The sequence below is a fragment of the Neoarius graeffei genome, chromosome 12, assembly GCF_027579695.1.
Source record: "Neoarius graeffei isolate fNeoGra1 chromosome 12, fNeoGra1.pri, whole genome shotgun sequence".
In the NCBI taxonomy this organism is placed as follows: Eukaryota; Metazoa; Chordata; class Actinopteri; order Siluriformes; family Ariidae; genus Neoarius; species Neoarius graeffei.
The window spans coordinates 7,772,836-7,787,036 of record NC_083580.1 but is presented as its reverse complement, the minus strand read 5'-3'; the positions used below and the strand labels follow the sequence as shown (position 1 = coordinate 7,787,036).

Here is a 14,201-nt window from a genome sequence, read left to right as displayed (position 1 = left end):
ATAATTTGCATTTTCAAATACGAAATATTAAGTGGTTGCGCATTGCACAAAAATACATTTCACATAAATCACTACTAAAACTGTCACGGTAGAACAAATCTGAGAGTGCTGGCGGTTAGCTCGTAGTTTGCTGCTGACCGTGTGTTAGATGGTGCAGCCGCGGGGTCTGTTGATTTTTTTAAATTATGATTTTGGCCGCCGAGCCAAGTACCTTAGACTTGCATTGACGTTTTGTTTTCATGCCGCGGAGCTATTTGTATGTATTTTAAATTTAAAGGACTTGCCTGTAGGTTTGTGTGTGTTGTTTTATGTTTGGCATCTTTCCGGTTGTAACGCGTGTCTGTGAGAAAATTGGAGGGGAGGGTTAACAGGTGGGCACGGGTGTTGATAAAGCGCAACTGCCCTGGTAATATGTCACATGATTTTCCCGTACTAAAGCAACCTTCGGGGCCGTGGTTTTGTGGTTGGCGCAGTTAATTGTTTAAAACACGTTGTCAGACCGCCATCACTACTACACACTATATGAAAAATATTTGCCCTCTTGCGATTTCTAATTGTCCCCTTAGTAAACTGTTCCTGGCGCCAGGCCTGCGCCGTATCAAATACCCAAAATGTATCATATTATTCATATTTAAGTGAATAATCAATTCAGTCATCATAACTTGGCATTTTTAACCCAAGCAATGAAAAAGAGGAAATTTATTCAATATTTTCACTCATCTGTGAAGGACGGGCTTTAATTCTTCATGATGGAGTTATTTTATACGTAAATCAATTTTACAAAAGCATTTGAATTGTAATCAAAAAAAATTTCCACAGTGGAGGCCAGATAAAGCAAGATACTATCTTTATTCTTATTAAACATGACAAAAGAAACATTGAGTGTTAGGGAAATGCAAAAAAAAAAAAGTAAAATTAGAAAATTTATTTTTTGACCATAATGTCCCAAATGAGAGACCAGTTTCTGAGACGGACCCAAATCTATTTTAGGACATTTATTTACATTTTTTTATGCTTTTTATGTAAGTTAGGATGTGTAAATGTAAATTAACATGTGCTTAAAAAGTGCCCTCTGAGGTGGTATTTACATTAGACCGTATCCGTATCGTTTTCGTCGCGGATGCACTGTCCGTGCACATTAAAACGCCGGGAAACGACTCCACAGGCGGAACAGTTTGAATCCGCCAGGGCCCACGTATTCAACCCAGTACGTATCTGATCAGGTGCTGTGTAAACATTGAGGAACGAGGATACGCAGTGCTGAGCTCTAGCTGACGTCGTCATTGGACAACGTCACTGTGACATCCACCTTCCTGATTCGCTGGCGTTGGTCATGCCACGTTGGTCATGTGATGCGACTGCTGAAAAACGGCGCGGACTTCACTTCCTGCTATTTGTCCTGAATCACTGCTCGTGCGCTTCACTCGCGCGCTCTGTGAGCTGCGCAGGGCCGGAGTGCGCACCCTCCAGAGGGCACTCGCTGTTCAGGGCGGAGTGATTTGGAGTGCAGGATGCCTGCGGAGCCGAGTGTATCCGTGTATTGGCGTTGCTGTGTGCACGCGAATCGTGTATTGGCGTTGCTGTGTGCACGCGAATCGTTTTAAAAACGTTAATCTGATGATCCGCTGATACGGTCTAATGTAAACACCACCTGACTCTCCCGCCATCCTAAAAAGCTATCAAGCTAGTTTGCCACTTACAGGTATAACTAGCTTCTGTTTGTCACAGACACAGGGAGTGGGATTTCAGTATGAGTCTTGATTTTTATTGTTATACTCTCATAGATTTAGGCCAAGTTTACATTAGACCGTATCTGTCTCGTTTTTTTCGCGGATGCACTGTCCGTTTACATTAAAACGCCTGGAAACGCCGGGAAACGGGAATCCGCCAGGGTCCACGTATTCAATCCAGATCGTGTCTGATCCGGTGCTGTGTAAACATTGAGAATACGCGGATACGCTGTGCTGAGGTCTAGCTGGCGTCGTCATTGGACAACGTCACTGTGACATCCACCTTCCTGATTTGCTGGTGTTGGTCATGTGACGCGACTGCTGAAAAACGGCGCGGACTTCCGCCTTGTATCACCTTTCATTAAAGAGTATAAAAGTATGAAAATACTGCAAATACTGATGCAAATACTGCCCATTGTGTAGTTATGATGGTCTTTAGGCTTGCCATCCTTCCACTTGCAAGTGGTAAGTGACTTGTGCACAGCGGCTCAGTCCCGAATCAGGGCTCGTGCACTACACTCGCGCGCTCTGTGAGCTGCGCAGGGCTGGAGTGCGCACCCTCCAGAGGGCACTCGCTGTTCAGGGCGGAGTGATTTGGAGCGCAGCCGCTGAGGAGGAAGCGATGAGCCGCACTGACACATTTCAACTTACGTGCCGAATTAGTCATGTGATTAGCGTATCCGTGTATTGGCGTTGCTGTGTGCACGCGAATCGTGTATTGGCGTTGCTGTGTGCATGCTAATCGTTTTTAAAAACGTTAATCCGATGATCCGCTGATACGGTCTAATGTAAACCCCACCTTATTTAACAGCTGCCAAACCTTTCAAAACATACCATGACAATAAAGATTTTGGCCGCTAAGTTTAACTTTAGCTATGTTTATAAGCTAGCTAGCCAGGTTAGCATACAAGTTTTGCTGCTAATAGTTCCACAGAATCCTCTTATATTTCAGTTTAAAAACTGTGGTGTTTAATTTGTAACATACAACACTAAACTCATTACTTTATCACCTGAAATCAGGAAAGCTTTGCACTGTGGTTAAAAGAAAAGAAAAGACCACAGCGCTAATCTAGATAATGAGAATGAGCTGTCTAAGAGAAGCTAGCTATCTGTGTGAGTTCAGGAGTACTTTAACCATAATTATTTCTTCAATATAATGTTATAAGCATTCATTAACAGTAATAATAACACAGGCTTGGTAGTTAATACTAAATTAAAATTCAACATTGCTACATGTCCACAACATGCCGTCAGTCATGCTGTGATACTGGACACTCGGTGTTATTTTCCTTTCATAAAGAGGAAACGGACACCACTGTATTACCTTCCTGTCTATGCTTCACACTAGGGACCAGTACAATTTGATTACAGGCCGAGGACCAGAAAGCGTTCTGCTCCTGGAAGGGCATTCAACTGTCTATCGCTGCTTTGATTAATGAACGTGGAAAGACAGGAGAATCGAAAACAAGCATCGCCTGCATTCCAAAGACATTCAGTTTGCCAAAGTGTGTCTCTCTTAGAAACCTTATTTAGAGACTCTAAGGATAGGAAGGGGGGAAAAAAAACTACAGTACTACACAGCTACATCGACTAGCACAGACAGACAGGCATAGTGACATCGAGTGCTAAGCTTCAGGAAGCCTGCTGGCAAAATTATGTATGAAAAAAAAACTCTCAACCCCAACCCGATTCATTCTCTTCCTGCCCCTCCTCCGCTTTGCAAACACACATGCAGGAAATTTTTCCATCGTCAGCCTCTGATTAAGATGAAGTGAAACCCAGCAGACATATGGGACATATATATCATATATTACCAGCAACAGGCAGCAATGTTGACAGCTTGTTTCTGGGAAAAGTAGCTAATGGATGCTCAAAAAGTCTCCAGATGTTGTCACAGGCTGATTTGCATATTCTTTGAATTGCCATGATCATTTGATTATCAAAATATCTCACAGGAAAACGGAAGATTTACTGAAGACACTTGAATAGAATGAAATAGAATAGAATAGAGTTGTGTTAGAATTGAAAATAGTAGATCATAAGCTAACATTTACAAAATTCCATAATTTCTAACAAGAACGTAGATCAAAGTAAGCGAGTAGTCAAGAAATAGACATGAAAGAAACAGTTATGGATGGAATAAAATGCTTTTGATACCTTTAAATATAGCAAAGAAAAAAGCTGGAGAAACAATGGCAATCAGTGAGTGGTCATTTAGAAACAATGGTGATCAGTGATTGGTTCTGGGAAACAATGGTGATCAGTGATTGGGGAAGCTGTGGCCTAATAGTTAGAGAAGCAGCTTTGGGACCAAAAGGTCACCAATTCAACTCCCTTGACCAGCAGGAAAGGCTGAAGTGCCCTTGAGCATGGCACCTAATCCCCAACTGCTCCCCAGGCTGCTCTGGGTACGTTGTAAACCACTCTGTAAAACACTGTCTGCTAAAATGCCTATAATGTAATGTCTTCAAGAAACAATTGTGATCGGTAATTGGTCTTTGGGATACAATGGTGATCAGTGATTGGTCTTTGGGAAACAATGGTGACCAGTGATTGGTTTTGGGATACAATGGTGATCAGTGATTGGTCTTTGGGAAACAATGGTGATCAGTGATTGATCTTTGGGAAACAATGGTGACCAGTGATTGGTTTTGGGATACAATGGTGATCAGTGATTGGTCTTTGGGAAACAATTGTGATCAGTGATTGGTCTTTGGGAAACAATGGTGATCACTGCTTGGTTTTGGAAAACAATGGTGATCATTGGTCTTTGGGAAACAATTGTGTTCGGTGAGTGGTCTTTGGGAAAAACTGTGATTAGTGATTGGTCTTTGGGAAAGAATGGTGATCGGTGATTGATTGGTTTTGGAAAACAATGTTGATCATTGGTCTTTGGGAAGGAATGGTGATTGGTGATTAATTTTTGGGAAACAATGGTGATCAATGATTGGTCTTTGGGAAACAATGATGATCAGTGATGGTTCTTTGAGAAACAATGGTGATCAGTTTTTGGGGACCCCGGTCACACTAGTGCAATTTATCAGGCTTTACACATTGGTGGTGAGTCTACCAAATCAAGTGGAGGACAGTCATTTATGTCTGTTCAAAAAGTTGCTTCATGTAAGTTTCTATAGCAATCTAAAAAGTCACCCAATCTAGCCCACAACACTGTTAGTAATTGGTAAAGCTAAGCATTGAATATGATTTAAGCTATTAAGTTCTACCTAGTCAATATTTTTATATTTTGCTGTGCTTAATCAATCACAGCCCTGTTCTGATTGGCTACTGGCAGCCACAGAGAGAAGGACAGTGAGAAAGACAGGCTGTATATCCAAAATTAACAATGCGGCTACAATGAAACTACAGACATCACATTTTCCAATATTAACTGGAAGCTACATCTCTGGAGAAGCTCAAGAACCAACAGATTTTAAGAGATAAAATTATGAAATTTGTACAATCACAGAAAAAGGTACTAAACCAGAACACTGGAAAGTGGTGGAAGTCTGACAGTGATTTGGGAGTAGGTTGTCTTTTCACTTAAGTCTCAAACCATGCGTAGAAAAACTATTAGAGAATCTAATGAAAAATCTCACAGCAGCAGAATACTTTGTCTCAGTTACTGATAGTGCTGGAACACCAGGTAGATTTTTCCAGCTCTTTTTTTTTTTTACCCACGCCCTCGAGGTGTAGATCTTTTCCATCTTGAGCAGGTATGCTTCACTGCATGTGAACGTAGTGTATCTTTAAATTCTGTTAAGGACCACTTAAAGGAGTTTTATAGGTATCATTCACGATCTCAGATTAAAGAAACATAAAACATTCCTACAGGTAATTGTACGTCTTACTTTTGCACTTAACAATACAATCAGCTCGACAAATCACTGATCTGTCATATATTTTTCACCGTGGTTAGTTAAACTTGACCTAGAAGGCCTGAGGCAAGCTGAAATCCAGAGCAGGAAAACCACGTGGAGAGCAAAGGTCAAGGTCTCTACTCTTTGTTTTGGTAAAACTCTCATTCTCACTACTGCAGGGTTTCAACCACATAAACTATTGCAGCTACGACGTAAATTCAGCTGTATGTTCTATAATGGACACAAAAACAACTAGGCCATAAAATTGAGTGGCTTGTTGTGTTGTTGCTCTCTTACACACACACACACACACAAATATATATATATATATATATATATATATAAACAATAATGCAACGTCTATGCTTACATACTATATACATGAGAAATGAGTTTTTCCATGATATTGTTTTAAAGTAAAAAAATAAAGTTTTGAACATCCTGTTTCCATCATTTTGCTTTCCATTTAAAAAAAAAAACAAAAGAACACAACAACAACAACGAATGATGGTACACAGACCAATCTGCAGGTATATAATCAGTATAGTAGTGGATCTTAAAGTGCCATTCCACCATTGGATGTATTCTTTGGCATAAAATACAATATATTTTGACAACATATATAAATGGTATCACTAGATAGAGAAATCTTTTAGCTTCAAAATGATATATTAAACATAATTTTTTGACAACGACAAGTATATTAATTTTGCGACCAAAGTCACCTACCCTTTTAATTTCCGCGCGTGATGTCATCGGCAGGTTCCCCTTCTTGTGTACCACGTGATGTGGCACATATCAGCAATGGCGGATAGAACGCGATAAAAATAATACCAATAAATCTAGCTAATACCAATAAATCTAGCTAACTGAAAGATTAACTCAAAATTTTTCGCAATTTTTTTGGCCCCCATATACGAGGAGAAATGACTCTCTCACTTTGGGGGTTTCCTGGTCTAAAAATAGACCGACACGTGGTACACAAGAAGGGGAACCTGCCGATGACATCACGTTTCACTACCGCGCGGAAATTAAAAGGGTAGGTGACTTTGGTCGCAAAATTAATATACTTATCGTTGTCAAAAAATTATGTTTGATATATCATTTTGAAGCTAAAAGATTTCTCTGTCTAGTCATGTTGTCATAAAATATATTGTATTTTATGCCAAAGAATACATCCAATGGTGGAATGGCACTTTAAGGTCCGGTTGTACTTTAATAAAACTCCAGTACAGTTATATTTCTCTAGACACACTCAGAAGAGATTACGTTCTGTAGGTGATGTCTGGAATAGTAATTTTACACAACAGTATGATTGAGTTTCTACAGTTTCTAAAGCCAGATGTTTAATATGCATCAGCTGTTTAAATACATAGAACATTATGGAACCATTTACAATTATCTTTAACATTAGGCAATTAAGGAACTGACTTTTTTCTTTTCTTTTCTGGAAAACGCTGAAAGTTGTACGGTATTATAATGGAACTGTTCAAGTGTTCCCAGAACCTGCTTTGGGAAAGGGATGAGGGAGAAAAACACCAACATGGCCGATCTAGAAATACCTAAATATCACCTGAAAATTACAGAATTACACCACATCCTGATGTTCATTTGGTTTCTTCTAGCCGGCACTTAAAAATGACTCTTGACCACTGGTTCTCGCTCCAGTGACAAGCATTTGTACCTTCAAGCCCCAGTTTAGTAGCTTTTTTTAATCTGAGCTCGTGTGTACACTAGTGGACTGAGAGAAAAAGCGATGCATGACCACTTTAAGCCATTACCGTTTCCTATAAACCTATCCCTATAAAAAAGACAGCTGCAGCCCTTTTACAAAAGGGAACCCAAAACTGGCGTGCTGTAAAAAACCTGACTTGTAAGCTTTTAGTGGTGTGAGACAGCGCGGCCCCCGCAAACACAGCCCTGTAAAATAATCCCCACACCCGGTTCTACCTTTGTTCCTGAATTATGGTCAGGAAAGGAATTTGCAACCCCTCCACCATGGTTATGAATGTCAGATTCTCCTCAAAGCCCATGAAGTTGACTGACGGGGTGGAGAATAGCAGCACCCACATCAGTCGGATCCTGACACACGGTCGCAAAAACATATCCATGAAACATATACTACGGCTGAAATGACCGCTCGCCACCAAAAGACTGGCTTGTTGAATCTCCTGTGAAAAATCTGGATCTCTAATTGTAGAAAACAAAAATAGGGACGTGCTTTTTTTGGTGAAACGGGAAAGAGAATCTGCCTTAGGACAAATACTAGGCAGTGAAGCTAAATATATAATAGTGTGATGTTAGTACAGTGATGCAGCAGGCTGATGCAACAGCTGACACACGGCAATCAGTCCCATGACAGTCATGCATCGCGCGCACACACACACACACTGCTAAAAAAAAAAAAAAAAGACAATGCATTCCTCTAGTAATTTTAGCTCTTTAAACTGTAAAGTAATCTGAATTTCATGAGCATGTGCTGCATAAACAAACCACTATCAAGTTCATTTCAAATATTAAATTAATGTGCCTTGCTAGTTAATGTTTAATGAGCTAATTGGGACTCCATAAATGAAGAGTGAACAGTGCAGGATGGCAATTCAAAGGAAAACGATATATTCGTTAAGCCGAGAGGCCATTAATAATGGTAAAATGCTTTGAAGATTACTATTTTTAAAAAGCCTACTACAGGAAGAAGAATAAGAATAAGAATAACCTGAGGGAAAAGCTGGGGAAAAAATCCTCAGCGAAAGAAATCTCACCAATTAAAGGAGAACTGAAGTCATTTTTAAACTTGCTTTATTTCTTAACGTGTTATTCAATTACGTTTTCGGTTTAACCTTATATCGTGACTCATATTGGTAACTAATTGCAATTACTGTAAATATTATAAATCGGCCTATTCGGTTTTTAGCCGTGCTGAATTTAGTTCGTTTGGTCCACGGCAGGCGTCGCTTATCCGCGCGATCTTCACGAGACTTGTGCGAGACTTCGAAACGTGAAGAAGTGTCAGCCAGGTGTCAGCGCCGCCATTTTGAAAACTGTTTTCCAAACGAAATATCGCACAAAAACGAGTTTAACCTCCTAAGGCCCAAGCTGTTTTTTTTACATGCATTTTTTATTTCTCTTTGCTATTTGGGCTTATTAGAACCTGATTAGAATAAAAACTAAGCATCATCTTTTGATAAGATGTACTTTTAGAGAAAAAGTATGTCCACATATGTGGATTCTTGTTCCGAATTTCTAAAAAGTGCTGTCCACGCATGTGATCGCTAAGCCCTAGGAGGTTAAATGACGATTACTGTTTACTTTTTTCAAACTTTCCTGATTGCTACCAGAACAAACAAAATTTCCGGTTTGATTATGTCAGCATTCGAAAGAGGGCGCGTGCGTCTTTTGACAACGTTGGCAGATGTCGGTCGCTTTGATTTTCGCTGTACGTTTTACTTCCGTCCTACGATGTCTCGCACAGGTCCGAACGAATCTCATTTACGGCCATTGCTTTGACATATGGACTGATATATTATATATCATATTTCAAACACTCATAACTTGCTATAGCAGCGACGAAATAGATATCAAAAATGCGTTCCTGTATTTAATAAAATGAAATAAATAGAATTTTGATAATAAAAAAATTGCCTTCAGTTCTCCTTTAAGGGGTGTGTTCAAGATGATGAATCATTTGCGTTGGTGAAATCGATATGTACTAACGCCAATGCAGCACAAAAAATAAAATAAAATATAATATTAAAAATAATTAAAAAATAAAATAAAAAAAAATTGAAAGCCTCTGACTCTGATCTGATGTTAATTCGTCTGCTTACTTTAGCAGTAAATCAACCCCAAAGTTCCTGAGAGCACGCAGGCATCATGTCTTGGTGTAGAGACAACGTAACGATGAGTGTGAAGGTGTAACGTGAGTCTTTCAAGAAAAGGGAGACAGAAACACTTCAGACTGACTTCGGCCAGATAAGTAACACAATGGCTAAACTGAACTGTACACGACCCCCAGTTCATGCGCTCATCTGTGGGGATCTGCAAGCATTGAGTTACACACGTCACTGTGCTCAGAGCTCGACTACACTCAGCATCTATTTATTTTGGAGGCGACCCTAAGCACAACTGAGTAGGATGTGAAGTGTAGAGTAAGATACTTGTACCGGATCTGAGTGGTCTTGTGGCCTCAGGGTCAATGATATGATATAATCTGATTGAATTTGTTTAGGATGTGCAACGTGACATTACGAATCAACACAACACGTCGTGACACAAAGCCGATTTAAAGCTAGCCGGCCTTTCGATTTCATAAAACTGGTGAAATTTAGTTCCCTCTGAAATTCGGTCATTGTTTATTTCTGTAATATCTAAAAAAAATCAGGCCATTCTGTGGCTGGGAAGTTATTTAATTTGAAAGGATTAAAGCAAATAATGTGCACGAAATCGCTTGCTTCGAGCAGTCAAGCAGACAGAAGAAGTCCGTGTGCGCATGCGCGGGTTTACCACCACCTTCTTCTTTTGGGTTTTACAGCAGCTGGCATCCACAGTGCTGCATTACTGCCATCTAAAGGTTTACTTCGACCGTGCACTGACGGTTACATCATTCTGTCGCTAAACAAACAGCTGATCACACCGAGGTGCTCGCTGAGCGCCGATATTTATTAGTTTGGTCCTGCGTTTCCTTTCCTTCATATAGAAGATAACGTCTTTTCTTCTGTAGTCAGTCTTTCATGTTTCATTCTCACACTCACGTCCTCCATTTTTCTCTCCTGTTTCAAATTTGTATCCCACAATGCCTTGCGTGAACGGGAAAAGCCCACCACGTGATGATGCACGACGTAGTATCTTGAATTGGGTCATGGTGAAGCAGGAAAAAATAGCGGTGAATTTAGGGCCATGTGGCCTTAAATTCATTAATTGTTCTATTTTAAAAAACTAATAAAATTGGAAGTCTGTGATTCGAATTCAGTAGCTTTCAGTCCACTAAACAAAAATAACTGGGCGTCGGGGAAAATTCTTTTTATGACCTACACTTGAAAAATCTGAAAGGCAGTCTAGCTTTAAGCCAGCTTTACAATTCACGATTTTGTTACCACAGACAGGAATCACAAATTGTAAAAACTAATTCATCTTTAATTTAGTGCCACTGCGACCAAAGAGACTGACACCACATCTGGACACTGCGAGAATTTCCCTGAATGAGGTCTCGGAGTGTACAAGCCCTGAACAGAACAGAAGGCTGGCATGGGATGATGCGAAACTCCTGGGACGGTTACAGATTGAGTAGCAGCGATGATGTAACGTAAACGAAATGTTCGAATACACAGAAAAAAATCCTTAGTGATGTTCATGATGACTTTGAAGAATTTTTTACATTTATGCAAACCCTTTTTCAGCACGAGATCACATTGTACTGATTGATGATGGAAGCAGAACACAAATTTTTTTTAAATGGAGAATGTTAGGCTGATCGCAGAGTGTGTTATAGAATTCAGTGAAGAATTTCATATTGTAAAATACATAATAAACTGCGTTATCCTGGTCAGGGTGGTCCGGAGGACACTGGGCGTGAGGCGGGAATACACTCTAAATGCGACTGCAAGCTTTCGCAGGTTAACACACACACACACACACACACTCACACACACACACACACACACACACGGACTTTGGGAGAACATGCAGAGAAACTTCATGCAGAAAGTAACTTAAGCTCAGGATTGACGCGGAGACACCTTAATTGAGGTGTGAGTTTTCTTAAAGGTTTTAGGTGATTAAAATAATAATAATAATAATAATAATAATAATAATAATAATAATAATAATAATAATAAAACATGAAACAATTTAAACGTATTTAAGTTTCTTCTTGATATTAATCATCATGAATCCATCCTTATATACACACACACACCACACACACACCACACACACACCCCTATAGAAACCACACCTCAATTTCTAATCAGCTCATGTACACCAGATAGCAGACAGCAGTACACTAAAGCTGTTCTATACATTAACTCGAATGTAAAACTTCTTTTAAAGGTTTTAAACACTCCGTTCCTTCGTGTTTGTGTATCAGTAGAACATACTGTCGACATACTGAACCAGATTAATCTACAGTTATTCAGGTCTAAAATAAATGTAGGATTTTTTTTTTTAATGTAAAGAAAGTGCAAAGTCAAATACATGGATGCCAAAACATTCAAATTTTAATCTTTTTTTTTAGACATAATAATGTTAGTACAGCATGCATTACGAGTGTTTTGGAATAATAAATTAGATTTGAAACTGAAATAGGAAAAGTACAGAGTCCCTAAACTCCCGAAAGGTGTTTTTTTTAAGAAATCTTGTATGCACAAGTTATTATCTCATGAACACAAGATAATAACTTGTTTTTATCATAAGTTATTTGCATCCTAAGTTGTTTATCTTGTATTATGTAAATAACTTGTGTGCACAGGATAAATAACTTCAGATTAAAACAACTTATTATCTCGTGCAACTAAAAGGTATTTAAGTAATACAAGATAAACAACTTAGGATATAAATAACGTGAGATAAAAACAAGTTATTATCTTGTGCACAAAGATGATTTAAATAATACACGATAAACAACTTGAGATAAAAACAAGCTATTATCCGTGCGCACAAGATAATACGTCATTTGTATCTCAAGCTGTTTATCTTGGATTATTTAAATGACTTGTGCGCACGAGATAAATAACTTATGATCTTGTGTACAAAGATGATTTAAAAACAACTTAGGATATAAACAACTTGACGTAAAGACAAGTTATTATCTCGTGCGTACAAGATAATTTATTTGTGTCTCGAGCCGTTTATCTTGGATTATTTAAATAACTTGCGTGCACTTATGGTATTTGTATCTTATCAACTAAATAAAATAACATCTTAAACTCCAGCTCGTGTGTATCTTGTATTATTTAAACAACTTCTGTGCGCAAGATAAATAATTTCGGAATTAAAACAAGTTATTAGCTATCTCGTGCACAATTTACATAACACAAGATAAACAACTTTAGGTATTAATAACTTGAGATAAAAACAAGCGCGCACAAGATAGCAGCTTATTTGTATCCCAAGCTGTTTATCTTGGATTATTTAATAACTTGTGCGCATGAGATAAATAACTTATGATCTTGTGCACAAAGATGATTTAAAAACAACTTAGGATATAAACAACTTGAGATAAAGACAAGTTATTATCCCGTGCGTACAAGACAACAACTTATTTGTGTCTCGAGCCGTTTATCTTGGATTATTTAAATAACTTGCGTGCACTTATTTGTATCTTATCAACTAAATAAAATAACGTCTTCAACTCCAGCTCGTGTGTATCTTGTATTATTTAAACAACTTGTGTGCGCAAGATAAATAATTTCGGAATTAAAACAAGTTATTAGCTATCTCGTGCACAATTTACATAACACAAGATAAACAACTTTAGGTATTAATAACTTGTGCTAGCAGCTTATTTGTATCCCAAGCTGTTTCTCTTGGATTGTTTAATAACTTGCGCGCACAAGATAAACAAATTAAGATTAAAACAAGTTATCTCGTACGCACAAGATAAATAACTCGTTCCCGCATCAGAAGAACTGATCACAATACTAACAAAAATATCATCTTTCCAGACTCAAGTGTAGACGCGCTGTGACACACCGAATCTACAGAACCATCAACAATTTCCAATCTCTGAAGTGTCTACATGCTCCTAAGATCTGATCAGATTAGATCTGATAACAGCCAAATGTAAACACGAGAGAGAGAGAGAGAGAGAGAGAGAGAGAGAGAGAGACTCAAGAGTTTATAAAAAGCCCCGCTGCTGTCAGTGGAAACGCGTGTCAGTGGCACTGGAGCCAAGTTTTGCGCGCTGTTTACTGTTTATTCTAGTCCACTATCTCAGAGAACAACATGCGCAAGAGCTTTGGGTTCAAATCGACAAGTTACTGTGCACGTGCACGTTTTAATTCAGGGGAAATACTTCGTGCACAGAGACACAAACCCGCGTGCACTGAGAGGTACAGTACATCACAGTACAGTACAGTACATTACATTTCCACACCATGCATTTAAAAGGGGGAAGAAAAAAAAAAGAGAGAGAGAGAGAGAGAGAGAGAAAACTTACCCAATGATAAAAATGGTTTGGTTTCCATGTCTGATCGGGTTAGCTCATGCCAATGCCAGCTGACAAGCCGTGCTTCTTTATCAGCTTTATTTTCAGGCTTGAAAGGGGACTCGAACGCAATCACACGCGGATCCGTGGAGTAAAAGCGCAGCGCGGAAAAGCAGCGATCACTGACACACTGTCCGCTTTTCACTTTAGAGATAGTTGAGTTTGTTGCGCGCTCTCTCTCTCTCTCTCTCTCTCTCTCACACACACACACACACACACACACACACACACACAAAACTACTGCAGCAGGGCCCACTCTAGGGGGACTCCATTCCAGCAAGGGACGTCTTCAATCAGGGACACATTAATATTCAGCAGATGTTTCTTTCTTTTTGAAGAAGAAGAAGAAGAAGAGAACTTTATTCATCCCTCGGTGGCAGGGGCGTATCACCCGCGGGGGATGCGTACGTT

At 39.1% G+C, this 14,201-nt stretch overlaps 1 protein-coding gene across 4 annotated transcripts in view; it reads right to left on the bottom strand.

Annotated features, from left to right (window-relative positions):
- Positions 1 to 13,960, bottom strand: part of rxraa (retinoid X receptor, alpha a) — a 280,451-nt gene extending 266,491 nt beyond the window's left edge. For all 4 annotated transcript variants that reach the window (XM_060935448.1, XM_060935450.1, XM_060935449.1 and 1 more), the window contains exon 1: positions 13,743 to 13,960. In XM_060935448.1, the coding sequence (XP_060791431.1) occupies positions 13,743 to 13,770 (28 nt within the window). In that variant the 5' untranslated portion in view covers positions 13,771 to 13,960. The remainder of the gene's footprint in view (positions 1 to 13,742) is intronic.
- Between the last annotated feature and the right edge of the window lie 241 nt (positions 13,961 to 14,201).